The sequence below is a fragment of the Larimichthys crocea genome, chromosome XX, assembly GCF_000972845.2.
Source record: "Larimichthys crocea isolate SSNF chromosome XX, L_crocea_2.0, whole genome shotgun sequence".
In the NCBI taxonomy this organism is placed as follows: domain Eukaryota; kingdom Metazoa; phylum Chordata; class Actinopteri; family Sciaenidae; genus Larimichthys; species Larimichthys crocea.
Genome location: NC_040030.1, coordinates 18,257,715 through 18,284,710, shown reverse-complemented (window position 1 = coordinate 18,284,710; position 26,996 = coordinate 18,257,715). Strand labels below are relative to the sequence as shown.

General features: G+C 44.4%; 2 protein-coding genes and 3 pseudogenes across 3 annotated transcripts in view; 3 read left to right on the top strand and 2 right to left on the bottom strand.

The window, feature by feature from the left end:
- The window catches only part of LOC104939948 (potassium voltage-gated channel subfamily A member 1), a 40,523-nt gene extending 24,370 nt beyond the window's left edge, over positions 1 to 16,153 (top strand). Inside the window, exon 2 of the mRNA XM_010756500.3 lies at positions 14,524 to 16,153. The gene's annotated coding sequence lies outside the window, so the exon portion shown is untranslated. The remainder of the gene's footprint in view (positions 1 to 14,523) is intronic.
- Positions 16,154 to 18,671: 2,518 nt separating this feature from the next.
- LOC113744067 (histone H2B 3-like) lies at positions 18,672 to 19,802 on the top strand. Of its 2 annotated transcripts, XM_027272251.1 has the most exons (2): positions 18,674 to 19,034; positions 19,065 to 19,802. In XM_027272251.1, the coding sequence occupies exons 1-2, from the start codon at positions 18,714 to 18,716 to the stop codon at positions 19,110 to 19,112; spliced, it is 369 nt and encodes a 122-aa protein (XP_027128052.1). In that variant the 5' UTR covers positions 18,674 to 18,713; the 3' UTR covers positions 19,113 to 19,802. The 2 variants fall into 2 exon arrangements, with proteins under 2 accessions (XP_027128051.1, XP_027128052.1); XM_027272250.1 differs by having other exon boundaries at positions 18,672 to 19,802.
- A 2,970-nt stretch (positions 19,803 to 22,772) lies between these two features.
- On the top strand, positions 22,773 to 23,198 carry LOC113744103 (histone H2A-like; annotated as a pseudogene).
- Positions 23,199 to 23,989: 791 nt separating this feature from the next.
- Positions 23,990 to 24,454, bottom strand: LOC113744102 (histone H3-like; annotated as a pseudogene).
- Positions 24,455 to 24,488: 34 nt separating this feature from the next.
- On the bottom strand, positions 24,489 to 26,439 carry LOC113744101 (histone H2B 1.2-like; annotated as a pseudogene).
- Positions 26,440 to 26,996: the final 557 nt, after the last annotated feature.

Sequence of the window (26,996 nt, the reverse complement as noted above, 5' to 3'; positions counted from 1 at the left end):
GTGTTTCATGCATGACTGATGTGGCACATGGAGTCGAACGTGCCGCCGGAGCCAGTCAGCCGAAAGAAGGCCCGGTTACATGACGCAGTTGTGCCACCTCGTCTGTAGATAATGAAACAGGATTTTCCCTCAAAGCTCCTAAAGTGTCAGACGTGGTCCAGGTTAGCACAAACACGCTAAAGTAGCTAACTACGAATTAGCTGCTGCTAACTAAATTAGCTAACAGAACCGGACCAGGTTCTGAGACCAGCAGAGCTAAAGCTAATAAAACAAAGCTAACAGAGCTAACACTGAGGATCCAGCTGGTTTGGAGCTAGTGCTAATGTAGCTAACTGCTAACATAAGCTAATGTTGTAGCTTTAGAAATCGCTAATAAAACACTGCCGGTTCAGAGGTTCTGTTGCTGTGTTCACTGTTAGACTGGACACTGCTGGTTCAGAGGTTCTGTCGCTGTGTTCACTGTTAGACTGGACACTGCTGGTTCAGAGGTTCTGTTCGGTCCGGCCGTGTTCACTGGACGGTAGATGCTGAGGCTAGCTCATAGCTCCAGCTGTCTGTAGTGTTCTCTCTGATTGTTTGGAAGTTTTACGAGGCTCTCCTCGACTCTTTTATGAAATAAAACATTAACCTTCAGGGAAACAGAGCAGAGGAGCTCTTTAACTCAGCAGATGCCACGTGTTTAATTAATGTGGATATTCTTTATCTCATTAATGAACTGAAGAGATCAGGAGACGAGAGGCGTCCAGATCTGGAGGGTTTAAACTAACCTGAGATATGAAGCATCGAGAAACTTTATTCACTGCCATCGAAAACAGGAAGAAGACAGTCAGAGACTACGTCCAGGTTTTAGACAGTCTGCGGGGACGTCAAATAAACCACAGGCCGAATCTGAGGTCAGAGGTCCAGAGATCTTCAGTTACCGGAGAGAGATGATGATGATTTGTGGTCCCTGAACGCCTCGTGTTGCTATTTTTAACTTTAAGCCTAAAATCCTGAAAAACTTCCAGCAGATTAAAAAACTTTGCTCGCCGTCACAGCTGTCACGTTGATTGACGTCTCATTTTAACGGAGGCGAGAGAGCCGATGGCGAAAACGTATCCGTGACTAATCCCGAACCGCTCTGTAATCCGAGCGGGCCGCGCGCCATTCATAAAATAAACACGCAGAGAAATACAGTATTTTACATGTGATGTGTTATCATGCTTTATTTTTACCTCGAATGTGCGTTTAATCCGGGGCGCCTCTAAAGCTTCGCGTGACAGGAGAGCACGCAAGAGCATCAAACTAATTACACACAGAGCTCCACCTTCATTAGTCCTGTAAAACACCACTGTCGGAGTAAAACATGGGAGGGTGGGAGCTCGGCTGGAGGCCGAACACCCAACGCCTGGTGGTGGAACACGGAGGCCGGCGATTAACGTGAGCCTCGTCATGAGAGCACGGCTTTTGCTGTTCACAGGCGCAAATGCTGGAAGCTTGAAGACAACAATGAGGGAGGTATATAACACACACACACACACCACACCACACACACACACACAGAATGGCAGTCCTCAGCTGTAACCTCGACTGCTGCTCAAAAAAAAATCGGAGAGCAGCGACGGAGCAAAGATGAGACCGACGAGTCCAGAGAGAGAAACACTTAAAAAGTATCTACCACTAATTAACTGAGCTGAACTGAATCAGAGGTTCTGTTGCTGTGTTCACTGTTAGACTGGACACTGCGGTTCAGAGGTTCTGTCGCTGTGTTCACTGTTAGACTGGACACTGCCGGTTCAGAGGTTCTGTCGCTGTGTTCACTGTTAGACGGACACTGCTGGTTCAGAGGTTCTGTCGCTGTGTCACTGTTCAGACTGGACGACTGCCGGTTCAGAGGTTCTGTCGCTGGTGTTCACTGTTAGACTGGACACTGCGGTTCAGAGGTCTGTCGCTGTGTCCACTGTTAGACTGGACACTGCCGGTTCAGAGTTTCTGTCGCTGTGTTCACTGTTAGACTGGACACTGCCGGTTCAGAGGTTCTGTTACTGTGTTCACTGTTAGGTCACTGGAGACACTGCTGGTTCAGAGGTTCTGTCGATGTGTTCACTGTTAGACTGGACAATCTGCCGGTTCAGAGTATGGGATTTAGAATACTGACATAAATCGGCGCATGCATAATTGACCCGCGTGCACAAACATCCGCAAGATGCGTATTGTTTTTGCGAGCGGACTCTGCACACGCTCAAGCGGTGTTTTTCTGCTCGCAGAAGCGTTTTCTCGTTGAGAGGACGAGAGTCCAAATGGGACGCGATGGCGGGCGTAGATGTTGCAGACTTCAAAGCTGTGTGTGATCACAGCGTGGGTGGTTTATGCTAATGGCAGAGGTCCTCGGCCTGTTTGCACTCGGCGTTTCTCTGGAGGCTGAATCACTTTTATCAGCCTGAGTCATCCTGAACATCCAGACATGCTGTGTTTAATTGACTGAGAAGACCACTTTCTCAGTTTTGGTCGCACAAACACAAAAAAGGTATCAAAATGACCGGCTCGGTCAGGAATGATGTGCTGTGACTTTCTAAGAGTTTTCACCAAACGGTTTTGCCAAAAATTACAAAAACCGCCAACATGTTACAATGGGTGGTTATTGGTAGAATGTTCCAGAGCTAGAGTGGAGGAGGGAGAGAAACATTTGTCAAAAAATACATTGCAACGGCTCTCGTGGCCACAAATGTCACTCTACAGAAATAATTTCTACATGAAACGTAGGAAAATTCGTGGGGCTACGCAGCGATATCCACTGCTGAAGCTGTCAGACTTATATTTTTGGCGGGAGACGCACTGATGCTCCCGGATCACCCACCGACAGCCCCATCTACTCCCATGTAAACTTGGAGAGGGAAATTTCCAAAGGAGCAGGGGCACCTGTTCTTCCTCTCTCCCCAGGTCACATTTTTTAACTTCACACACTGAAATTCAGCACTTCACATGGTCGACAAGATGAGGATGCTCACGGTCATTTGGGCTCTTTGATACCACCTACCGTTTGGCATTAGTGTCCACTAGTTGGAGGGCTTCATTTAGAGATTTTCTGGTGTCTCTAGCAGTCCTCACACACAGACAGAGCACAGCTGCAGTTAATTGCTGTGCTCTGATTGGTGGACTGCAGCTGACCCTGGTTACTGGGCGGAAACACAAGCCTGACTTTGATTAACAGAGACACACACAGTCAGCTACTTAATGTATGGACCTGACGGGCCAGAGTCAGGCACACTCTACATTTATTTCTTTCTCTTGTAAATGAGTACAAAGACATGTTTTGACGAGTTGAGTCCTGGATGGAGCTGTGGATGGTTTAATGTGTCACTCAGAGCAGAAATCCTCTCCTCCTCCTCAGATTTAGGTCTTCTGTCCATCAGTCCTCCCCCCGCTCTAATCCGTCTTGTTGACGGAGGATTTAAACCTCCAGCTGCAGAGGAGGAGCTGGTCCTCGTGAAATGAGGAGCACGGCTCATGTTCACAGACGTGGTTTGAATTTACCTGAAACTACCTTGAAGTCATGTGGTTCAGGTCATGTGTCTCTGTTGGATCACGTTCTGGTGGGTTGTAAACCTCTTTGAGCGCAGCTCAGCGAGCAGAGAGAACGAGATTAAAGAGCTGTGCTGTTTGCTTTGCCTACAACAACCAGAATGCACTGGGCTGCACCAATAAAGCTCAGACTGATGCGAGTTAAGAGTCCACATGGCAGCAAAAAGACTGTGAATATTTCTGAAGACAAATTATTTATTTAAAGCTGCAAAGGAGTTTATTTTGATAGTGGACAGGAAATGATGTCAGCTGGTTACCTGAAACACACCGTGGGGCGCCACATTAGGCGCGAACACACCGCGAACGCTCACCAATAATTATCTAAAGACGACAGCTGAAAATGGTACGAGGAGTTCATTTATCCTCGTAGGTTATTTTAAACCCGGGCTGTACCGGGTCATTAACTGGGAGCCTCGTGCAGAGCGGAGCGCCCGGGTAAATAGAAAATGATTGCCTCATCGGCGTGCGATAATTAAAGGTTTCAGCCGAGCTGCTCAGCTGGCTCGAGGTCTGTGACACGGGAATGTAAGAGCGCCATGAGCTTATGTAAGCTAATTGTTTGGCCTCAGAGAGAGCAGGTTATCTTTAAACGGGAAGCTCGTCAGGCGCCTGAATTATCAAATATATGTAAACTCCACTGAGGTGCTAATTAATCCCCTCAGTGTCCGCCCTCCGCTGCCAGCTCCTTCCTGCTGCTCTCTCTTTGTTGGAGGAGGTGGAGGAGGGGGGGGTGGAGGAGGCCGACTGCATGTTAAAACATCACCTCCACTTTGATCCCACTCTGACTCAGCCTGACTAACGAACGCTGAGATGCAAATAACCGAAAATATGCTGAGAACAGATTCACATCAACATCAAACTGTAGCTGCTGTTAGCTCATGTTAGCTCAGTTTTGTTAGCCAGACTGTGAGCTCAGAGCACCAGGGAGAGAGAAGAAGAGAAGAGAAGAAGAAGAAGAAGAAGAGAAGAAGAAAAGAGGTTTACAGGCTCAGCAGCCTTCTATGGACATGATGGCAGAGGAGAAGAGAGTGAAGAGGACGCTGACGGAGGAGCTAAGAAGAGAAAAGAGGAGAGTGAGAGTAAAGAGTAAACTGGTTGGTTTATTTTCAGTGGTCAGGTTTATTTCAGTTTGATCTCTTCTGCCAGCAGAGGAGAATAAATGAAATTAGCAGTAAAGGAAAAAAACAAAGAGTGTTCAGCTGAACGTTATCTAACCAGAGCGCCTGAACGCAGCATTCCACATGAGCGCCTGCTGCCATCACTTCTGCATCATCTGCTTAAGTGCAGCATCCAAACTGTCAGCCACGGGCATAACAGCACCTACAACGACGATGTGATGATGTGATGATGATGATGTGATGATGACGACACCTCGGGGTGTTGTTGCTGCCAATCAGATGTTAAACCTACAGAAGCTGCAGCAGAGTCAAATATTCTCTTTTATATTTTTATGCCTTCATGTTTATTCATGCACTGATATTCTTACACACTCTGCTAAGTGTAATCCCTCTGTGTAACTATGTCCAGCTGTACTCGAGTATTTGTTCTGATTACATTACAGCCAATCATCATCCAGGTCCCCAGCAGCAGCTGATCTCACTGCCTAGTCACAGGCAGTCAGCCCAGCTCGGCGTCTGTCTTTCAGCCTTTTATTTCACCAAGCTCTCACCAACCACTAAAAGTCAGTCCACATTTACTCTTGTCCGGCGGCTTCTTGCTCGCTCACTCCTCCTTTCTCTTCTTAGCTTCCTCCGTCAGCGTCCTCTTCACTCTCTTCTCCTCTGCCATCATGTCCATAGAGCTGCTGAGCCTGGACTCCTCTTCTCTTCTCTTCTTCTTCTTCTTCTTCTTCTTGGTCCAAACCTCCTGTGGTACAAACACTAACACTCCCCTGGCGCTCTGAGCTCACAGTCCGGGCAGCCCGGCTAACAAACTGAGCTAACAGCAGCTACAACATGACATATTTATATTGCCACTTATTTACCTCTGAGATGTGTGGAGTAGTAGAAGAATTAAGGTGTATAAACTGGACGTACTAAAGTAGAATACCTTGTATACATGTTGTATTTGTACAGTGTATTTGTACATGTTGTATTTGTACATGTGTTATTTGTAATGTTGTATTGTACGTATCATCGCTGGATGCAGGTCAGAAGGCCGGAGCTCTCAGACTGTGCTGCAGCGATGACGGACACATGAATCGGGCCCTGAGGCCTGAGTGCGGCCCCTCGAGGCCTCGACGTCCGCCCTGATTTGTGGTTTGGGGAGGACAGGACGAGCCGTGTGGACGGGGCCGCGTTATGAATTCACTTTGACCAAAGGTCAAACTGAGGCGGATCTTTCCAGCTCACAGTCCGTCCTGATGAGCGTCAAACGTCTCCGATCAGACATGAAGGGCCTCGTCTTGCCGTCCCGTGTACATCACGTCTTCATATTGTACTTGATACTCGTCCACACGGCGTCAGAGCTGACATACATCTGTGACCAGCATCGCAGCAGTTTGCCGGAGGGTTTATCGTTACGGCGCCCCGACCGATGAAATTCAATCAAGCCAGGCTCGCCATGATTGGCCCGCCGGGATGTCACGTGACTCGCCTCCTGCGTCTGCTGTTGGGTGTGTGTGTCCTCGTCGTGCTGTGACACCAACAGCAGCTCTGCTCTGATACTACAACACACACACACACATTGTCTATTTTATCTGGGCTGAACATGGTGAATATTATTACTGAGCAATCAAATCTGTGTTTCATGCATGACTGATGTGGCACATGGAGGCGAACGTGCCGCCGGAGCAGTGCCGAAAGAAAGGCCCGGTTACATGACGCAGTTGTGCCACCTCGTCTGTAGATAATGAAACAGGATTTTCCCTCAAAGCTCCTAAAGTGTCAGACGTGGTCCAGGTTAGCACAAACACGCTAAAGTAGCTAACTACTAATTAGCTGCTGCTAACTAAATTAGCTAACAGAATCGGACCAGGTTCTGAGACCGCAGAGCTAAAGCTAATAAAACAAAGCTAACAACAGCTAACACTGAGGATCCAGCTGTTTGGAGCTAGTGCTAATGTAGCTAACTGCTAACATAAGCTAATGTTGTAGCTTTAGAAATCGCTAATAAAAACGCTCGGTTCAGGGTTCTGTTCTGTGTTCCTGTTAGACTGGACCTGCGGTTCAGAGGTTCTGTCGCTGTGTTCACTGTTAGACTGACACTGCTGGTTCAGAGGTTCTGTCGCTGTGTTCACTGTTAGACTGGACACTGCCGGTTCAGAGGTTCGTGCTGTGTTCCGTTGACTGACACTGCGGTTAGAGGTTCTGTCTGTGTTCTGTTAGACTGGACACTGCTGGTTCAGAGGTTCTGTCGCTGTGTTCACTGTTTAGACTGGACCTGCTGGTTAGAGGTTCTGTCGCGTGTGTTCACTGTTAGACTGGACCTGCTGGTTCAGAGGTTCTGTCGCGTTGTTCCTGTTAGACTGGACACTGCGTTCAGAGGTTCTGTCGTGTGTTCACTGTTAGACTGGACACTGCTGGTTCAGAGGTTCTGTGCTGTGTTCACTGTTAGACTGGACACTGCCGGTTCAGAGGTTCTCGTCGCTGTGTTCGCTGTTAGACTGGACACTGCCGGTTCAGAGTTCTGTGCTGTGTTCCTGTTAGACTGGACACTGCGGTTCAGGTTCTGTCGCTGTGTTCACGTTGACTGGACACTGCTGGTTCAGGGTTCTGTCGCTGTGTTCACTGTTAGACTGGACACTGCTGGTTCAGAGGTTCTGTCGCGTGTTCACTTTAGACTGGACACTGCTGGTTCAGAGGTTCTGTCGCGTGTTCGCTGTGACTGGACACTGCTGGTTCAGAGTTCTGCGCTGTGTTCACTGTTAGACTGGACACTGCCGGTTCAGAGGTTCTGTCGCGTGTTCACTGTTAGACTCGACACTGCCGGTTCAGAGGTTCTGTCGCTGTGTTCACTGTTAGACTGGACACTGCCGGTTCAGAGGTTCTGTCGCGTGTTCACTTGTTAGACTGGACACTGCTGGTTCAGAGGTTCTGTCGCTGTGTTCACTGTTAGACTGGCACACTGCCGGTCCAGAGGTTCTGTCGCCGTGTTCCCTGTTAGATAGCTAACACGAATCGGACACGGTTCTGAGACCAGCAGAGCTAAAGCTAATAAAACAAAGCTAACAGAGCTAACACTGAGGATCCAGCTGGTTTGGAGCTAGTGCTAATGTAGCTAACTGCTAACATAAGCTAATGTTGTAGCTTTAGAAATCGCTAATAAACACACTGCCGGTTCAGAGGTTTGTTTCTGTGTTCACTGTTAGACTGGACACTGCCGGTTCAGAGGTTCTGTCGCTGTGTTCACTGTTAGACTGGACACTGCTGGTTCAGAGGTTCTGTCTCTGTGTTCCTGTTAGACTGGACTGCTGGTTCAGAGGTTCTGTTGCTGTGTTCACTGTTAGACTGGACACTGCGTTCAGAGGTCTGTCGCTGTGTTCGCTGTTAGACTGGACACTGCTGGTTCAGAGGTTTGTCGCTGTGTTCCTGTTGACTGGACACTGCTGGTTCAGAGGTTCTGTCGCTGTGTTCACGTGTTAGACTGGACATGCCGGTTCAGGTTCTGTCGCTGTGTTCAGCTGTTAGACTGGACACTGCCGCGTTCAGAGTTTCTGTCGCTGTGTTCGCTGTTAGACTGGACACTTGCCGGTTCCGAGGTTCTGTCGCTGTGTTCACTGTCGACTGGACACTGCCGGTTCAGAGGTTCCGTCGCTGTGTTCACTGTTAGACTGGACACTGCCGGTTCAGAGGTTCTGTCGCTGTGTTCACTGTTAGACTGGACACTGCCGGTTCAGAGGTTCTGTTGCTGTGTTCACTGTTAGACTGGACACTGCTGGTTCAGAGGTTCTGTTCGGTCCGGCCGTGTTCACTGGAAGGTAGACGCAGATGCTAGCTGCTGTGTGTGATGCGATGTGCTATTGACTGCTGTAAATGCCAATCAACATCCACGACAAGCGATTCTCATGAGAATATGAATCAAACTTGGTGTTTATCTGATTCAGTAAATGAATTCTTGAAGTGCTGTTGTGTTGTTATCTAATCTCGGACACGGTTACTGAGAGCCATGACTTTGAGTTGGTGGTTCGGGTGATGTAACCAGCTTCAAACGCCTGCAGAGCCAAACCTCCATCAGAGCGGCTGGTGTTGGATGAAATCAGTTCACGTCGTCTCCTCCTGTGACTCTGTCTCACTGCGGTTCATCTCCATCACACTTCCCTCTCGCCAAGGACGAGGGTGTGAAGTCGTGGGCCGTGTCGACGCCGAGCGGCGCCGAATGTTCTTTCATTCATCTAAAAAAAAAAAAAGAAGTAAAGAGCTGATGCTCAGCTTTATAATCAAAGCGTCCACGCTCTTAACCCTGCATAACTTTAAGCCTTAATATAATGTGAACAGGTGAGTTGTATATAAATTCACCCTCAGTACAGTTGTCATGAACGGGGAAATTAGCTACAGAGACCAAAACTGTTTTTTGTACCAGGCTGTAAACATGTTTATTTCTGCTGTGAAGTTGGACATTTGGACATGGGGACTTATGGAGACTGACTCACTTCTGGAGCCAGCCTCAAGTGGACGTTAGAGGAACTGCAGTTTGTGGCTTCAGTTCACAGTCATGAAGGTTGATACTCGTGTTTAGCCATGCTAAAATAAAGATAGTGCAGAATGCGTATGACGTGTGATATAAACACACAGGAGACTGTATGATCCTTTTTGTCTGTTTTAGGGCTCCAACATCTTTCAGGTGGAGTTATGTGTGTCGGTGCTCGATGTTCAGTTGTCGGCCTCACGCTCACTTTATGCATCCAGATTTGAGATGTATGTGTTTTTTTCTCTTCCTGTTGAGGTTTTAAATGTGCACACGTGCTTTTAGAACTGCCGTCGTGTTTGTGTAATGGTGGCAAAAACACTTTGGCTCAAGTTAAGTCGTGCAGCGCTGTGTGGACTGATGCTGGGAGCCGTCCTGCTGGGATTTACAGTGTCTGTTATTAAGTACATAATGCCGAGCGCTACATGATCCGCCAGCCATCTTCACAGCCCGAGGTCAGCGAGGGTCTTTGGTGAAAAACAGATCCAACACCTCTTCAATCGTCACGTTCTATTTCAGCTTCAACACCGTGTTATTTTTATATTAAAGCTGCTGATGGACAGATTATATTCAATATATTCTATATTTCTCTTTTTATGATGCTGGGACACATTTTAGTCTTTAAAGTTCAAATCCAATAATAAAGAATATAGGCACACCGTATTAAGTCCTCATATATTTTATTATAGACTTTAAAATCAGGGCGTTTGTTTCAGCATTAAAGAAAACAAAGAGTTTAAATGTTCATGAAAATAAGTAATAAATGTACGGAGGGTCAAAAAGAACAAATATCAAAATTAAAGAGTGAATTAAAGCTGATCTGAAATGTTTGTTCATTTCTCAGTTTTTATTACACTGGAAGAAATTAGTGCATTTAAACTAAACGATCTAAATTTGTTAAAGTTCTTTAAAGTCATTTATTATATCTGTGTTTTTGTTTCTTCAGTTACAAGAAAATCAGACGTATCAAACTGAATTATTCAATGATTTATTACATCAAAGAAAATAACACAAATGTTACATTTTACAATTAATAATTTAAAAAAATGCTGAATGTGTTTGTCTTGTCACAGTTTTTGCACTTTAAGCTAATGAGATTTTAAACATTAAAGATGTTGCATTAAATATTAAAAAAGACACATTTACATAAGAAAGAGAGATAAATAAAAAATGAGATAAAGGTGAATGAAATCACAGCGGAGTCCCAAATGTGACACAATAAAACTCAAAGTGTGATTTCAAAGAACTGGAATTTGGAGCAAATTTGTTCCAGATGTGGAGCATAACAAACATTTAGAGGTGACAAATGTTGCATCAATGCATAACTTTAAGCCTTAATATAATGTGAACAGGTGAGTTGTATATAAATTCACCCTCAGTACAGTTGTCATGAACGGGGAAATTAGCTACAGAGACCAAAACTGTTTTTTGTACCAGGCTGTAAACATGTTTATTTCTGCTGTGAAGTTGGACATTTGGACATGGGAGACTGACTCACTTCTGGAGCCAGCCTCAGGTGGACGTTAGAGGAACTGCAGTTTGTGGCATTGGCTTAATTATTATTGTCATCTGTGTTTTTGGTACTTTATGATGGAGATGTTGATGTGTGAGCTGCAAGACAGTCGAGGTCAGAGAAGCTCAGATGGTAACCATGGCAACCTCGAATAAACCCACATGATAGGTGGAACAAAACAACATAAAATCTGTGTGTGTGCGCTGACGGCAGAAATAAATAAATAAATCAAATAAAAAGAGCCTCCAGGTTAGTGTGATGTTTCACAACCACAGCAGTGAATCATCACATTTAACACACACACTGACTTTCTCTGTGCATCTCTTCCCACTGTGAAACATGCAGGACGTCCTCATCTGTACTGTCCGTCCACATACAAACATACAAACATACAAACATACAAACATACAAACATACATGCACAGTGTTTAATCTGCTCTGCGTGGTCACACGTTGATGCTTGAAACAGTCCAGAGGAGAATGAAACCACGGAGCGTGAGCGAGCGTCCAAATGTCAGAGTTTACATGTTAATGTAAAATCCCGTGTGCAGAGGTGGAGCTGTTTGTTTGTGTGAAAGGAAACCTCCAGGACATTTAATGAGAAAACCACTCAAACATTTTGTAAAGACACTCGAGGAAACGACAAGAAAAGAAGTGAAGAACACAGAGCAGCATCTCTGAGAGGAATGCTGCAGCCCCACCTAGAGGACGGTCATGAGACTGACAGAGACGTGACAGACATGAATGTCATGATTTTAAAGCACAAATATGAAAAAAAAATCCAGCAGCAAAATCTGATTTGAACTGTGAACTGACTTCATGTTTTCTGAACATTAAATTTAATATTCAGTCCATAACAGTGAGACAATAACTGCAGGTTTGGATGAATTATTTCAGCACAGATGAACTCTGTGAATGTAGTTTGTGTGATCAGAGGCCACCCAGTGTGTCTCCAGCCCCATCTACTCCCATGTAAACTGGAGAGGAGAAATTTCCCAAAGGAGCACGGGGCACCTGTTCTTTCTCTCTCTCCCCAGGTCACATTTTTTAACTTCACACTCTGAAATTCAGCATTCACATGGTCGACAAGATGAGGATGCTCACGGTCATTTGGGCTTTTTGATACCACCTACCGTTTGGCATTAGTGTCCACTAGTTGGAGGGGCTTCATTTAGAGATTTTCTGTGTCTCTCAGCAGTCACTCACACACAGACAGAGCACAGCTGCAGTTAATTGCTCTGACCTGCAGCTGACCCTGGTTGCTCGGCAACCTCAAGCTGCCTTTGACTGACTTTGTTGAAGTATACTATTTAGACATTTTATAGTTTACTTCTGAAACTATGAGAAACCAAAGGAACAAATATTACATGTTTAATGTAATAGATTACTTTGTATCCATGGAGCGGGTGGTTGTACGGCGTGCATGATGTATCGATAGATGATTAAATGTTTCTGTTCATGTGAGTTAACAGTAAGTTGTTTTGGAGCGGTGTATCAGATACTTCTTCTGTGTAGTACACGGTGTACTTTCTGATGTAGGAATGTAGCTGATGTAGCGCCACCATCTGACCTCTAGACTCTAAATATAAATCATATGTCTAGCTTACGTCACACACCATTCTTAGTGCAAAGTGCAGTGCAAGTGTGAACGCAGCTTGAACCTCATTGGTTCCCACTGAACATGTGAATATTTAGTTTCCTCAAACAGCTGATCGCTGTAGGAGGGGGAAACTGTTGGGGACTACTTTCAGCGGTGGATGAATCCACATTTGGAGCTGTCGTGAGTGTTTGTGGCAGCAGGACGGCGTGCAAATGAGCTCGATCCATCGGCTTTTTATCAAGTCGAGTTTAAAATCAGACATTGAGTTTTTAAGGCGATCAGCTCCGTATGTTTTTGAATCTGCCGTCTGATCACTGCAGATTAATGAAAGTATGAATTCAGATTTCTGACGGTTTGATCGTCACAGTTTGACTTTAATCATCCGTCAGCCGAGGTCATCCTGCGATCAATGATCAATGATTATAATCCATTCAGAAAAAAAGAAGCCTGACGAGGTCACGGGACGGTGATGGACAGATTTGTTTATATTAGGAATGACAAATGTTAGCTGCTGTTACCTCATGTTAGCTCAGTTTGTTAGCCAGGCTGTGAGCTCAGAGCACTGGGAAGAAGAAGAAGAAGAAACAGTCGATCACATCATGGAACAGAGTGTACAGTAGTAGTAGTACAGCGGTCACAGTAGTATCGGTGCTGTCACCTCACAGTTCAGGCTCCTGATGTCTCGTCTCTGGTGAATTTCAGGTTTGCAAAATGAGATTAAACTTTTAAATGTCCCTTTAGTTTTTCTTTCAGTCACAGTCCACAGAATCGAATGCTAACACCTTGTGGCCTCCTCGTGGGCATTTGATGAGAGGGAAAGTGAAGTAGTAAAGTTCTCCTGCCTGCTGGATTTGGCCCTGCGGGCTGCTGCATATGCTGCGCTGGATTACACTGATCCAACTTAATGCCTAAGACCAAGCAATCATTCATAACTACAGGAGCTGTTGAGGGCACAGCCGTGGATGCTCCCAGCACCATCTGCCACTGTGGGGAGGATTAACTTCGAGGAAGATGGTGAAAGGTGGGGGTGGGAGGAGTGGAGGCACATATAGACCTGACCTGTGGACCCCCACTGTCAGGAACCTTCACCAAACACAGCAGACCTGTCTCTGTAACGAGCTGACCAATCAACCAGCGTCAGGCAACACCCAGCAGCAGCTGATCTCACTGCCTAGTCCAGCAGCAGTCAGCCCAGAACCAGAACCAGAACCAGACCCAGCAGCAGCTGATATCACTGCCTAGTCCAGCAGCAGTCAGCCCAGCTCGGCGTCTGTCTTTCAGCCTTTTATTTCACCAAGCTCTCACCAACCACTAAAAGTCAGTCCCACATTTACTCTTGTCCGGCGGCTTCTTGCTCGCTCACTCTCTCCTTTTCTCTTCTTAGCTTCCTCCGTCAGCGTCCTCTTCACTCTCTGCTCCTCTGCCATCATGTCCATAGAGGCTGCTGAGCCTGGTTACCTCCTCTTCTTCTTCTTCTTCCTCTTCTTCTTCTTCTACTTCTTCTTCTTCTTCGGCCTGTGGCGCCGGGCCTGTCCACAGCGTGTTACGTTGCGAGCAGCACGGGTCAATTTCCACAGAGCACCTCAAGCGGGCTGAAGCCAGACACAGAAACAGCATAGAGAAGCCGGTGGATTTTCAAAATAAAATACCCCGTGCAAACTGCCGGTCGTAAAAACAGACAAAGGCGAAACTAATTAACTACGTATCATATTTACACATGTAGAAGCATGTTTAGAAGAACATGCAAATCTGAGCAAGTAAACAAAGTCTGGCGGGCTAAGCGCTTCTGAAATGCTCCCGGTGGGTTTGAAGACGCGTGCAGGACGGACCTGCTAACGCAACGAGCCGTGGACGGGCCTGGTGGATTTTGTGGGTTTTTGTGTTCTGAGCTCCCAGTCCAGGGAGCTCGGCTATCAAACTGAGTTAACATGAGCTAACATGAGCTAACAGACTGAGCTAACATGAGCTAACAGCAGCTACAGCTGTCAGCAGTTTACTTCACTGTCCATCATAAACTCTGTAAATCACAGAGAGTTGAGGCGGAGCAGCCGGAGGACATCAGAGGGAAAACCAGAAAACATTTCCTCCATAAAATATGATCCAGTTTCACCAGAATCACTGAAATAGTTGCTGCTGTGTGACTTATGATATGTCTTGTGTTTCATGTCCTCTGAAGTGAGAGAGTAAAGACTAAGATGTGCTCTCTGTCTGTTTGTGTCCACAGAGATGAAGCCCTGCCCTCCAGCCATCAGGAGAGTCCATCCGCCTGCAGGAATCCCCTCCACCACCAGGACGAACTCACGAAAACTGCTGCTGCACTTCCAATCAGCATCCACCACCTTTTTTCTTTAACTCTGTGCCTTCAGCCAAAATTCACCAGTGATACTTCTGAATTTTTCTTTAGCTTTTTGTTTTTTGGCTTTATTTAGTCTTTTTTTTGTCTTTGGAGCCGGACTCAGAGGATAAACCTGCCTGATGTCGGAGGGCCTGGGATCGTGCTGCTGCTCTCTGGAGAGAAAAAACAATCAAACTTAACCAGGACATGCAAATTTAGTTCATTTAACGTCCTAACGTATTCTTTTTTTTCTACTAATTGTGTCAGTGATTTACTTCATATCAGAAGAAATCCCTCGCTGTGCAATATCAGTTCATATTTCTGTGAAGTTGTCATGTGGACGTAGACTTTGGACAAACTTTTTGGTTTATTTTTGTAATGATGTTTTCCTGATTTCTATTTTTCTAAAATGTGAATGGTGTGACGACAAACGAGGGGAGAAAAAAAAAGAGAGGGGACGTTTTCGGTTGTTGCTAAAGACGATTTGTCCGAGTTTAGTTTCGCTCAACTACGTCCCCTCCTGCTCCGACCAGGGCCAAAGCCATAGCCTATCTCAGTAACAATGCACCAGGCGTTTAAACACACCATACAGCAAGATGCATTCAGGGTCTCACAGTCCAGGGCCAACACCACAGGCTCCCCACGTCAGTTCTTCTTAGCTGTTGGACTTTTTGAGCGATGTTTTTGGTTTCTACTGTATGTTCAGGGGCTTGAATCTGAAGTATTTAGTATTATCTACCTTTGTGTGGCCTGTTCTTCTTGCTGTTATTTCGTACTTCCTCCTACATATCAATCAAACAACTATAAGTGGCATGAGTATGTGTGTGTAAGTGAGAAAAATGAATGTGTGAATTTGCCAGAATGGAACATAAAGTACTGTAAATTCTCAAATCTTAAATCCCGGACTCCAATAAAGGCTTGATCTACGATGAAGGACGGAGATTACCAGAGATATGAATTGGTTAGATAGATGCTGCAAACCAGGAAACACCAAAGTTGTACTTGCCCTTCTGCAGGTTGAAGAAGTTCTTCTCAAACATGGTTAATTTGAGGAATCAGCGCTCACTCCAGGTCTAAAAAAAGGTGAAAGAAAATTAAAGGAGCTACAAGAAACATCCATTTTTGTTGATTCTGGCGCCTCCGTGTCGTGTTTGTAACGCTTCGACCATCCTATGGCAAGGCAAGCTAAAGAGCCAGTCTACTTGCTGATGGTCTGTCCACGTTGGTCATATAGAGGCATCAGTATTAAACTCAACCAGTTAGAAACATTCAAGAAGCCATATCTTCTGAGCTGTAAATACAGTTTTTGCCAACGTTCAATAAGTTTTCACTTTTCTCTTTACAAGGCACGATAGCAAGGTTTCTCACAAAGTTAGCTTTACTGTCCATGACTGTTATACGACCAAGTCTGCAATCATACAGCCATCTTGAGTTGAAAGCTGGCGTCACGAACACAGGGATGTTTCCGAGAATGCAGCGTTTTTTGCCAAAAATCACCAAAAACCACGGCAAAGTTTACAATGGGTGTGTATTGGTAAAATGTTCCAGAGCTAGAGTGGAGAGGGAGAGAAACATTTGTCAAGAAATACATTTGCAAACAGCTCTCGTGGCCACAAATGTGACTCTACAGAAATAATTTCTACATAGAAACGTAGGAAAATTCGTGGGCTACGCAGCGATATCACTGCTGAAGCTGTCAGACTTATAGTTTTGGCGGGAGACGCACTGATGCTCCAGGATCACCCACCGACAGCCCCATCTACTCCCATGTAAACTGGAGAGGAGAAATTTCCCAAAGGAGCACGGGGCACCTGTTCTTTCTCTCTCTCCCCAGGTCACATTTTTTAACTTCACACACTGAAATTCAGCATTCACATGGTCGACAAGATGAGGATGCTCACGGTCATTTGGGCTTTTTGATACCACCTACCGTTTGGCATTAGTGTCCACTAGTTGGAGGGGCTTCATTTAGAGATTTTCTGTGTCTCTCAGCAGTCACTCACACACAGACAGAGCACAGCTGCAGTTAATTGCTCTGACCTGCAGCTGACCCTGGTTGCTCGGCAACCTCAAGCTGCCTTTGACTAACTTTGTTGAAGTCTCTGTGCTGCTGCAGTGTCAGTAATAATGTCTGTCAGACACACTCTGCATTTATTTACACAGTTTAGAGTTTTATGTTAGATTTGTGCCTTGATGTTAGGATCTATCTAGATAGATATACTGTATCTATTAATGGTAAATTAGTGAGAAAAGGAAGGAAGTGTGAGCATGTCTTTCAGAAAAAGGTAATAAGATTTCACAATAATCGTCTTCAATTGAAGAAGTCATAGCTCCAGAATAAACTGGACTTTTGGTGTAAAAAGAAACAAGTTAAGAAGATCAGGGGAGACAGACAAAGGGTCTATATAAAAATGATTGCCTCCTTCTATTAAAGGTCCGGGCCACTATTTGAGAATTTACAGTAATTCTTGTTTTCTTGTTTCAATCCTGTTTTCTGCAGTTGTGAAATGTGTTCTGTGTATCCTTAAAGCTGCTATCCCTGTTACTGTGTAGATCGGAGATGTCCAGCCTTATCCCTGAAGCCCGACAAACATCCTCCATCACCTCCACACACAAACATGCCAACACATTCAGGCTCATCGTGAACTCAATTAAATCCATCTGTGGTACAATCGATTCAGTTTGTGCCTTTCAGGGAAGCGCCATGTTCACTGATTCTTTTTTAAAGGTCTTTATTCCTTTAACCAAACGGCACACGGCCAAAAGTCCTGAAACTGTAAACTAGCTCGCTAACGGGACAGCTGATGAGTCTTCATCGAATGAAATTATGTTCGGTCCTGAGATATGTTAGACAGGAAGAAGCGAGCAGTGCAGAGAGACTGACCAGCGCTAACATGTTAGGAGCTAACAGCCAGACTTCCAGGTACAATAGCAGAACATACTAATTAAAATACATTTAAAACGAATGCATTAAAAGATAATGACCTAAAATTAAAGACTGAGGCACAAACTGCAGATCATGATCCACAAATCTGTTTTTTTGTTTCCAGATTTTGCTTTTCTGACATGAACATTTCCTGAAAAGCGACTGTTTGTGGGCAAAGTGTAACTGTCTGTTTAGTTTTTTTAATGCATGGTTTCAAAGTGAATACATTCATATCCATCCAGGGATGTTGTGTTCTGCCAACAGTAGTGGAGGTCGTTCTCCCTTCTGTGTGAGTGTGAATCACCCGTGAAGCTGCCTCTGTCCATCCACTACCTTCACTGACACCATCCCCAAAACAAAGCTGCCAAATTGGTCTGAATAAGCCAAATTATTATTTTTCTCTGTGTAGAAGTGGTTTAAGTGTATCACATGTTAAACCTCATCCCGTTAATGTCACGTTGTGTTTTTAACAAAAAAGAATCCTGTTTGTTAAATTATTCATAATATATGCAGAAGAGTTATGAAATAAACTGAAACTCAAAAGTGACTGATGAGAAATAATGAAGGTTCATTTCATTGTGATGGAAAGACTGACTTTAAGTTTGAGCAACCAGGTTTTAGACAGTCTCAGAGACTACGTCCAGGTTTTAGACAGTCTGCGGGGACGTCACAGAGACTACGTCCAGGTTTTAGACGGTCTGTCAAAGATTAATTAAATGACGTTTATACCGTCAGGCTGTGACGTCATGTGTGTCAACAGGTGTGTTCCTTTCAAAATAAAGTGTCATAGATGTGTCAAAATAAAGTCGAAAACTCTTTTTCACTTTAAGCAGCACACACACACACACACACACACACACACACACACACACACACACACACACAGCTGGTGTGAGACTTCCACACGCGCTGAGAACGCACCAATCAGAGCGCGGCGGCCGCGCAGCCTCATTTGCATGCGGTGTTGTTAAAGGCAGACAGCGCAGCGTGAGCGGCAAATCTGTTATTTCATGAAGGCGCATGCTCAGTCTCAAACACAACGTCTTGGCCAATCCCCTGTGAGCAACAGCACAGTCTAATTTGCATACGGCGCATACAAAAGGAGCCGGTCCAGCGGTGTAGGAGTTACCGTCTAATCTCATCCCGAGTAAAGATGCCAGAACCCGCCAAAGCCCCGAAGAAAGGCTCGAAGAAAGCCGTGTCCAAGGCCACCAAGACCGGCAAGAAGAAGAGGAAGACCAGGAGGGAGAGCTACGCCATCTACGTGTATAAGGTGCTGAAGCAGGTTCACCCGGACACCGGGATCTCCTCCAAGGCCATGCTGATCATGAACTCCTTCGTGAGCGACATCTTCGAGCGCATCGCCGGTGAGTCCTCCAAGCTGACTCACTACAACAAGCGCTCCACCATCACGTCCAGGGAGATCCAGACCGCCGTCCGCCTGCTGCTGCCCGGGGAGCTGGCCAAGCACGCCGTGTCCGAGGGCACCAAGGCCGTGACCAAGGTGTCCGAGGGCACCAAGGCCGTGACCAAGTACACCAGCTCCAAGTAAACCCGCTGCCGACCTGCGACACAAAGGCTCTTTTAAGAGCCACACACAGATAAACTAAGAGCTCTCACTCCTGTTCATGCAGTTTGTGTCTCTGTGGAAGAAGATTCAGACTCCTTCAAAGTATGTTTGGTTAATTTACAGCTGGGTGGCTGAATCCAGCAGATCTCTTTACTATAACTAAATATACTATTAAATGTTGTGAGTCCAAGTGAATGTTTAGACTGGGAGTATCAGGAAAATAAACTTTCTGCACAACATGGACCTATGTATATGACCCTAGATAAATGTTTCCCCCTGTAGAAGACTAAACTAACTTCTAAATGGAAGCCCTAAGTGGTCATACATTAATTTACCTACCAGGAACGGTGTGATGCTAATCTGAACTCTTATCTTGAGAAAACGCATGAAATTAACTCAGATAAAAATGTGACCGTTAAGAGCTTCCGTACTTTTACATGCATGTTATGTCATTTAATGTAGGTACGGTCCTCCAGGCTTTGCATCCCAGGTTACTCATGAAATCTGTATCTTTCTTTATTAATAAGAAGAATATAGGTTTACTTTTATTTCTTCAGTCTCGCATCAAATGATCGTAAAGAATTAAATGAAGCTTCACAAAGATACAGTACGGCCCAGACCTGCTGTAAGAGAGAACTTCTGTTCTGCTATACTAATAAAAATGTGATATTTATATATTCTGTGCATCTTACTTTTCACAAAGCTTAACTCTCATGTTGCCTTCATATTGTGTTTGTTTATGAAATATACACGTTTGATTTACAATTTTACATACATGTATACTGTACATGTAAGTTAAGGAGGCAGCCATGCATTTATACATTTTATTTCAAATTTGGAAATTTCATTTCCAAAAGTTTCGTTATGCTGAGAGATCTCAAGAAAACAAATGAAATGAAGAATACAGAGGAAATGTATGTATGTATGACGGCTTAGGGCTTCCGTAGTAAGCTCCTTATAATGACAAATTAAAAATGATTAATACAGTTCATCAATAAAGAACAAAATAATCAATGATCTTGATCTTTGATCTTGTATATATATAATTATTATATTTTATTTGTAACTGATGATTACCTGTTTAACTTAAACAGTATTGTAACAAAAATAATTTCCCCCTGGGATTATTAAAGTATTTCTGATTCTGATTCTGAATCAAACACCAAGTTAAGGAAGAAAAGATCAGTTATATATGAATGTGAATTGTATAAAAGAAGTTATAAATATAAAGTTTAATTATTAAAGAAAGATCCTAAATATATAGAAGAAAGATCTAAAGTTAGTATTTCTAAAACGTGCTCTTATTTTGGTAGGTAACTTCCGCTGTGAAAGAGCGGTTATTTTGAATTTTCTCCTCCAATAGGTGACGAGCTACAACGCGCGTGCTCCTCCGCCTGGACCAATCAGCGCCGGCGTCCCTCCGGCGGCTCCTTCATAAGCGGCAGTTCGCGGGTCGAACCGCATTCATTGATCCGGACCCGGAGGAGCGACCATGGCCAGGACCAAGCAGATTTAAGGGTTAACATTCTGTTCATTTGATTGTTTTGTGACATTTCTTCACCTGTTCATCAAACTTGTGGGCGGTACTTTGGCCCTCTTCTCATTGGTCGTTGTAAATGTTTGAGTTGCTTTAGGTTGAGCTCATTCTTTTCTGTGTCTGTTTAGCCATGGAGGCAATCACTGCACATGAATGACTGTTAAGTTGAACCTGACGTGACATTTCTCTGCATGAAAATATAACTTCATCTGATCAGTTCAAATGATTGTTCAATAATTGTACTAGATATATGTTGTTGTTTCTTTCCACTTACTTAGATTTTTGGGTCTATGTGTGGGTTTGGGTGTCCAATGAGTGTGTTTATAAAACTGTAATTATCATTTCATAATCAATAAGGAGATGATTGATTGTTTTTTGTAAGTAGCGGAGATTCGGTCAACAAACTGATTGTGTGATGAGGTGAATCTGTACATGAAATCATGAACAAGAGTCATTGAAAGACTTACTATGGATTGTGTAACAAAGTGAGCGTTACAGATGAAATAAACCAACATGAACAAAGTCTTTTCTTCTGGTCTTCATTCCAGGGTCTCATCACATAAGCATGACGTGAACAAATGTCACACTAACATGTGATATTGAATCATATTTGTAAAGTGGAAACTCTTCTCCCCCATGCTGTTCCAGGTGTGACCTGAATGCAGCATTATGTTACAGGCTGTGACTCCTGTGAACAGACTGAGTGTGATATTACATAGATTAATATAATAATTAGGCCGAGCCACCTAGGAGGAGCCCTATTGAATTTCTTGGTTTTACTATTTTTTTGCTTTTATATTCATTTTTTCCCCTTCAGTTTCCATAATGTAAATCGCATTTTCGAAGGAGCGCCCCCCCATCCCCCAAAACTCGTGAAAATTAAAATTTGCCCCCCCCATCAGTGTAAATTTTGTGTTTTGGAGGACTCGCACATGGACGATGTGCCTTGACAGCGCCGCCTAATGTGCATTTTTGGAGTGCCCCTCACCACGGTTTCGCCCACGTGTAACGAACTCGGTGGGAGCATGTAACATGCGCAGACGCACAAAAAAGTCTCTTGGTTGCACGGGGCTCCGTGAACCGTTACAGCGTGCCAATTTTTTGCCAAATTTTTGACTTTTTGGGTTTTGGGCTCATTTCCAGGGGTCGCATGTTGAACTAACGCCTCCTAGGGATTTTATCCGAGGTGCTTTGAAACTTGGCGTGTGTGTTTCTCAGGCCTCGACAATGAAAAGTTATCAAATCACAACTTTTCATCAGAGGGCGGGCCGCAACTTTTTCTGAGCTGATTTTTTCGGGGAAAAAAATGAACTTCCATTTACCTTGGGCTATATTTCGGGCAAAAGTGTGCGGCTATCATATATTTGTCAGAGTTGTCTGAACTGGTTTACAGTTTACAACTTTTTTTTCTACAAAAAATCGGCTTTAGAGCAATAGCTACAATTAACAGGAAGCGAGATATTTAAGAATGAATATCACAATTTTTCGGTGATTCGGCCTAGTTGGAAGAGGTCATGTTTTGAACGAACTCCTCCATGGATTTTATACAATTCACTTCAAACTTGGTAGGTGTGTTCACATAGACTTCCTGAGTAAAAGCTATCAAAATGAGAATTTTGGGGAAACTGTGTGGAACATTTCCACGTGCGCACATTCACGTGCGCATACTGCGAGGGCCCGACCATCGCTGCTTGCAGCTTTATTTATTAGTATTTTTTATTATTAGATTTTGCTTTGTATTTTCTCCTACTTCTACTTGTTTGGCTTAGATTGTTAAACATATAAGAAAAAGTAATGACGTTGGTTTTTGAAATACCCTAATAAAAAACATTAATGGGAGAAGTATAATAAACAAACTAACATTTGATTGGCAGTTATGCGGTACTTTGTTTATACATTGTTTACTCCCCATTTGAAAAAGAAGCAGATTACTGATTTTATTTTGAAAACCAGTGTAGGCGCAAGGCGGAAGCCGGGAATTCGATGTGCTCTTTCTGATTGGAAGATCACCCTTACGTTCTCTGCAGCGAATGAACGAGCCTCGTTGATATTTAAGCGCGCGTCACGCGGTTCTGCTGTATCTGAAACAAACCGAGAGTTGAAGAATGTCTGGTACGCGGAAAAGAGCCGGTAAAGTTAGAGCCAAGGCCAAGACCCGCTCCTCCAGGGCGGACTTCAGTTCCCCCCTGGCGAGTCCACAGACATCTGAGGAAGGGCAACTACGGTGAGCGTGTCGGCGCCGGAGCTCCGGTACCTGGCGCGGTGCTGGAGTATCTTACGCCGAGATCCTGGAGCTGGCCGGTAACGCGGCCCCGACAACAAGAAGAACCGCATCATCCCCGCCACCTGCAGCTCGCGTCCGCAACGACGAGGAGCTCAACAAACTGCTGGGTGAGTGACCATCGCTCAGGGCGGCGTGCCTGCCCAACATCCAGGCGGTGCTGCTGCCCAAGAAGACCGAGAAGGTGCCAAGAAGTGAAGACCCGGACCTACGAAACAAAGCTCTTTTCAGAGCCACACACCCCGCGTAGAGAGCCGATCCTGCGTCTGAATGAGTCATTTAAAATTAAATACAGTGGCAACGGCTATTTTAAAAAAGTTTAAGGCAATACTACTCAACAAATATTGTTTGTTAGAAATGGCCTCACACCCTCCCAATAATCTTGCCTACATTCTTATGATAAGTCACTTACTGTTCATCCAGCCTCGACTTCACACCACTCCTGATCTCAGAGCCAGGAATTTTGGCCCTAGACAGAATAAATCAAATTGGACCCTCTGTGCAGCTGTTGGACCTAAACAGCACAAAGTCTGTCAGAGAGCTCCCTTTGAAGTAAACGACGGGAGCCTGCTCCTTGTTGGGAGCCGATTTAGAGAGCCGTTTTTTCCCCACTTCGGTGCCTCACTTGTCTCCTCTCCCCCGACACTCTCCCTCCCTGTTCTCCAACAACTTGACCATCACGTTGAACATTTAAAAACAGCAGTATAATAATATCCAGCAATAAGAAATTATAAAACCAAAGAGTGGTTTGGGAGCCAAAATTCCCATCACCAAAACTAGGTCTGCTAGAACCTGGCACATGCGTTTAATGTTTTATTGTGGCACTGTCCCTGTCTTGAAATAAACGTATTGTTTTCATGGTTGTTACTGTGGGTACGGTTTCACATTGTTACGGGCACTGCAAATACACTTTTAATATGGCACATACTTTGTATGTTTGACGTGGGAACTTCTGTTTAAACTTTGGTACCATGTGAATCATTAACATGTAGTAGTGAGATGGACTTCATGACCATGGCGTGTCTCAGGACGTGCCCGCTCTTAGTTCATGTCTGTGCTCTGAAAAGAGCCTTTGTGTTGTGTGTGTGTGTGGTGTGGTAGTCTACGCTCTCTCCCGCGGATGCGTCGTGCCAGCTGATGTCTTTGGGCATGATGGTGACCCTCTGGCGTGGATGGCGCACAGGTTGGTGTCCTCGAAGAGTCCGACCAGGTAAGCCTCGCTGGCCTCCTGCAGAGCCTGAACCGCGGAGCTCTGGAAGCGCAGGTCGGTCTTGAAGTCTGAGCGATCTCCCTGACGAGGCGCTGGAAGGGCAGCTTCGGACAGCAGCTCGGTGGACTTCTGGTAGCGGCGGATCTCTCGCAGAGCCACGGTACCGGGCCGTAGCGGTGAGGCTTCTTCACGCGCCGGTGGGCGGGGCGCTCTTACGGGCAGCTTTGGTGCCAGCTGCTTCCTGGGGCGCCTTTCCTCCGGTGACTTACGGGCGGTCGTGCTTTGGTCCTGGCCATGGTCGCTCCTCCGAGTCCGATCAATGAATGCGGTTCAACCCCGCGAAATCTGCCGCTTATGGAGGACCGCCGGAGGGACGCCGGACGCTGATTGGTCCAGGCGAGACACGTCGCGTTGTAGCTCAGTCACCTATGTGAGGAAAAATTGCAAATAACCGCTCTTTCACAGCGGAAGTTACCTACAAAATAAGATGCAACGTTTTGAAATAACTAACTTAGAGATGCTGTCGTCGTCTATTGTGAGGATCTTTCTTAATAATTAAACTTTATGAGTAAAACTTTGTATACAATTCACAATTCAGAGTAACGGATCGTGGCTCGGAACTGTGGTGTGTTGATTCAGAATCATGAATACTTTGTAATAATCCCAGGGGGGAGATTATTTTTGTGACAATACTGTTTAAGTTAAACAGTAATCATCATTACAAATAAATATATAATTATAGTATAATTCAATAGAACAAGAGTCAAAGTAACGGATCCTATTATTTTTATCTTTATTGATGAGCTGTATTAATCATTTTAATCTTCCTCATTAGATAGGAACTTACTACAGGAAGCCTAAGCCCTCATACATAACATACATTTCCTCTTGTATTCTTCTTGCATTTGTGTTTCTTTTGGATCTCTCAGCAAACGCAAACTTTTGGAAATGGAAATTTCCAAATTTTGAAATAAAGGATAATGCAGGCTGCCTCCTTAACTTACATTACAGTATACATGTATATGTAAAATTGTAATCAACGTGTATATTTGTCATAAACAAACCAATGAAGGCAACAGTGAGAGTTAAGCTTTGGTGAAAAGGAAGATGCACAGAATATAAATATCAACATTTTTTAATTAGTATAGCCGAACAGAAGTTTCCTCTACTTTCATTCTTTTATGATCATTTATCACGTAAAATTATGCACTTTAATGATGCGAGACTGAATGAAATAAAAGTAACCTATATCTCTTATTAAGTAAAGAAAAGTACAATTCTCAGATAACCTGGGATGGGAAAGCCTGGAGGCCCGTACTATCCGTTAAATGAAATAACATGCGATGTAAAAGTACGGAAGCTCTAAACGGTCACATTTATCTAAGGTTAGATTTCATGCGCGTTCTCAAAATAGAGAGTTCAAATATAATCAAGATTTGCTCGGCCTCAGATTCATCACGCCGTCCCATGTAAATTATGTAATGACCAATTAGGGCTTCATTTAAAGTTAGTTTTAATCGTCTATAGGGGGAAAATTATATCTAGGTCATGTTGTGCGAAGTATTAAGTTTTAGTTCCGTATGACTCCTAGTCCTAAACATGTCAACTTGGACTCTGTCACATTCAGAAAGAGGCCGTACTCTTCGTCACCAGAGTATAGAGGCTTTATTTGAGACACAAACTTGTTTTTAGTAGTTGGTTCTGGTTGAACAGAACATGTAATATAACTCAAGTAAGAGAATTGCGTGGATTTCAGCCCCCTGAGGTAGAATTCCAAACATACTTGAGGAGTCATGAATCTTCTTCCACAGAGACACAAACGGCATGAACAGGAGTGATGAGCTTTATTTTATCTGTGTGGGCTTCTTTAAAGAAAAACCTTGTGTGTCGCAGGTCGCGCGGGTTTACTTGGAGCTGGGTACTGGTCCGGCCTGGTGCCCTCGGACACGTGCGTGGCTTGGCCAGCTCCCGCGGGAGCCAGCAAGGCGTACGGCGTCGCGATTCCCTGGACGTGATGGTGGAGCGCTTGTTTTGAGTGAGTCACTTGGAGGACTCCGCCGGCGATGCGCTCGATAATGTCGCTCACGAAGAGTTCATGAAGTCAGCATGGCCTTGAGGGAGATCCGGTGTCCCGGGTGAACCTTCTTCAGCAACTTATACACGTAGTGGCGTAGCTCTCCCTCCGGTGGTCCTCCTCTTCTTCTTCTGCCGGGCTTGGTGGCCTTAGGCACGGCTTCTTCGAGCCTTTCCTGGCGGGGCTTTGGCGGGTTTCTTCGGGCATCTTTATACTCGGATGAGAGTGACGGTAAGTCCACGACCGCTGGACCGGCTCCTTTTGTCTGCGCGCGATGTAAATTAACTGGCGCTGTTGCTCACAGGGGGATGGCCAGACTTTGTGTTTGAGACGTGAGCAGCGCCTTCAGGAATACAGATTTTTTTTCAAATGATGTGGGACTTGAACTGAAGAAAACATAGATAGTAAATAATATATAAATATATAGATAACTCTATATATATATCATAATTGAGTATATATATAATAGAATATATATATAATTTATATGTCCATATAATCACATATAATATACTCTTATCAAGTAAATATAATAAAATAAACAAACTATAGCACTTTACATTTGAAATGACATCTCAAGTGCTAGTGTGTACACACCTTTAATTTAATGTTTCCTGGCACATATTAAATGTGCTGTGGTGTAATTAGAGCCTTTAGTTTTCAGAATAAGCAGATATGTAATTAAACTATTGTTTTCACAATCTATAATAACCTTAAAATAACAGTCTTTGTCGTTTTGTTACTTTAAAAATTTTCGTAAACAC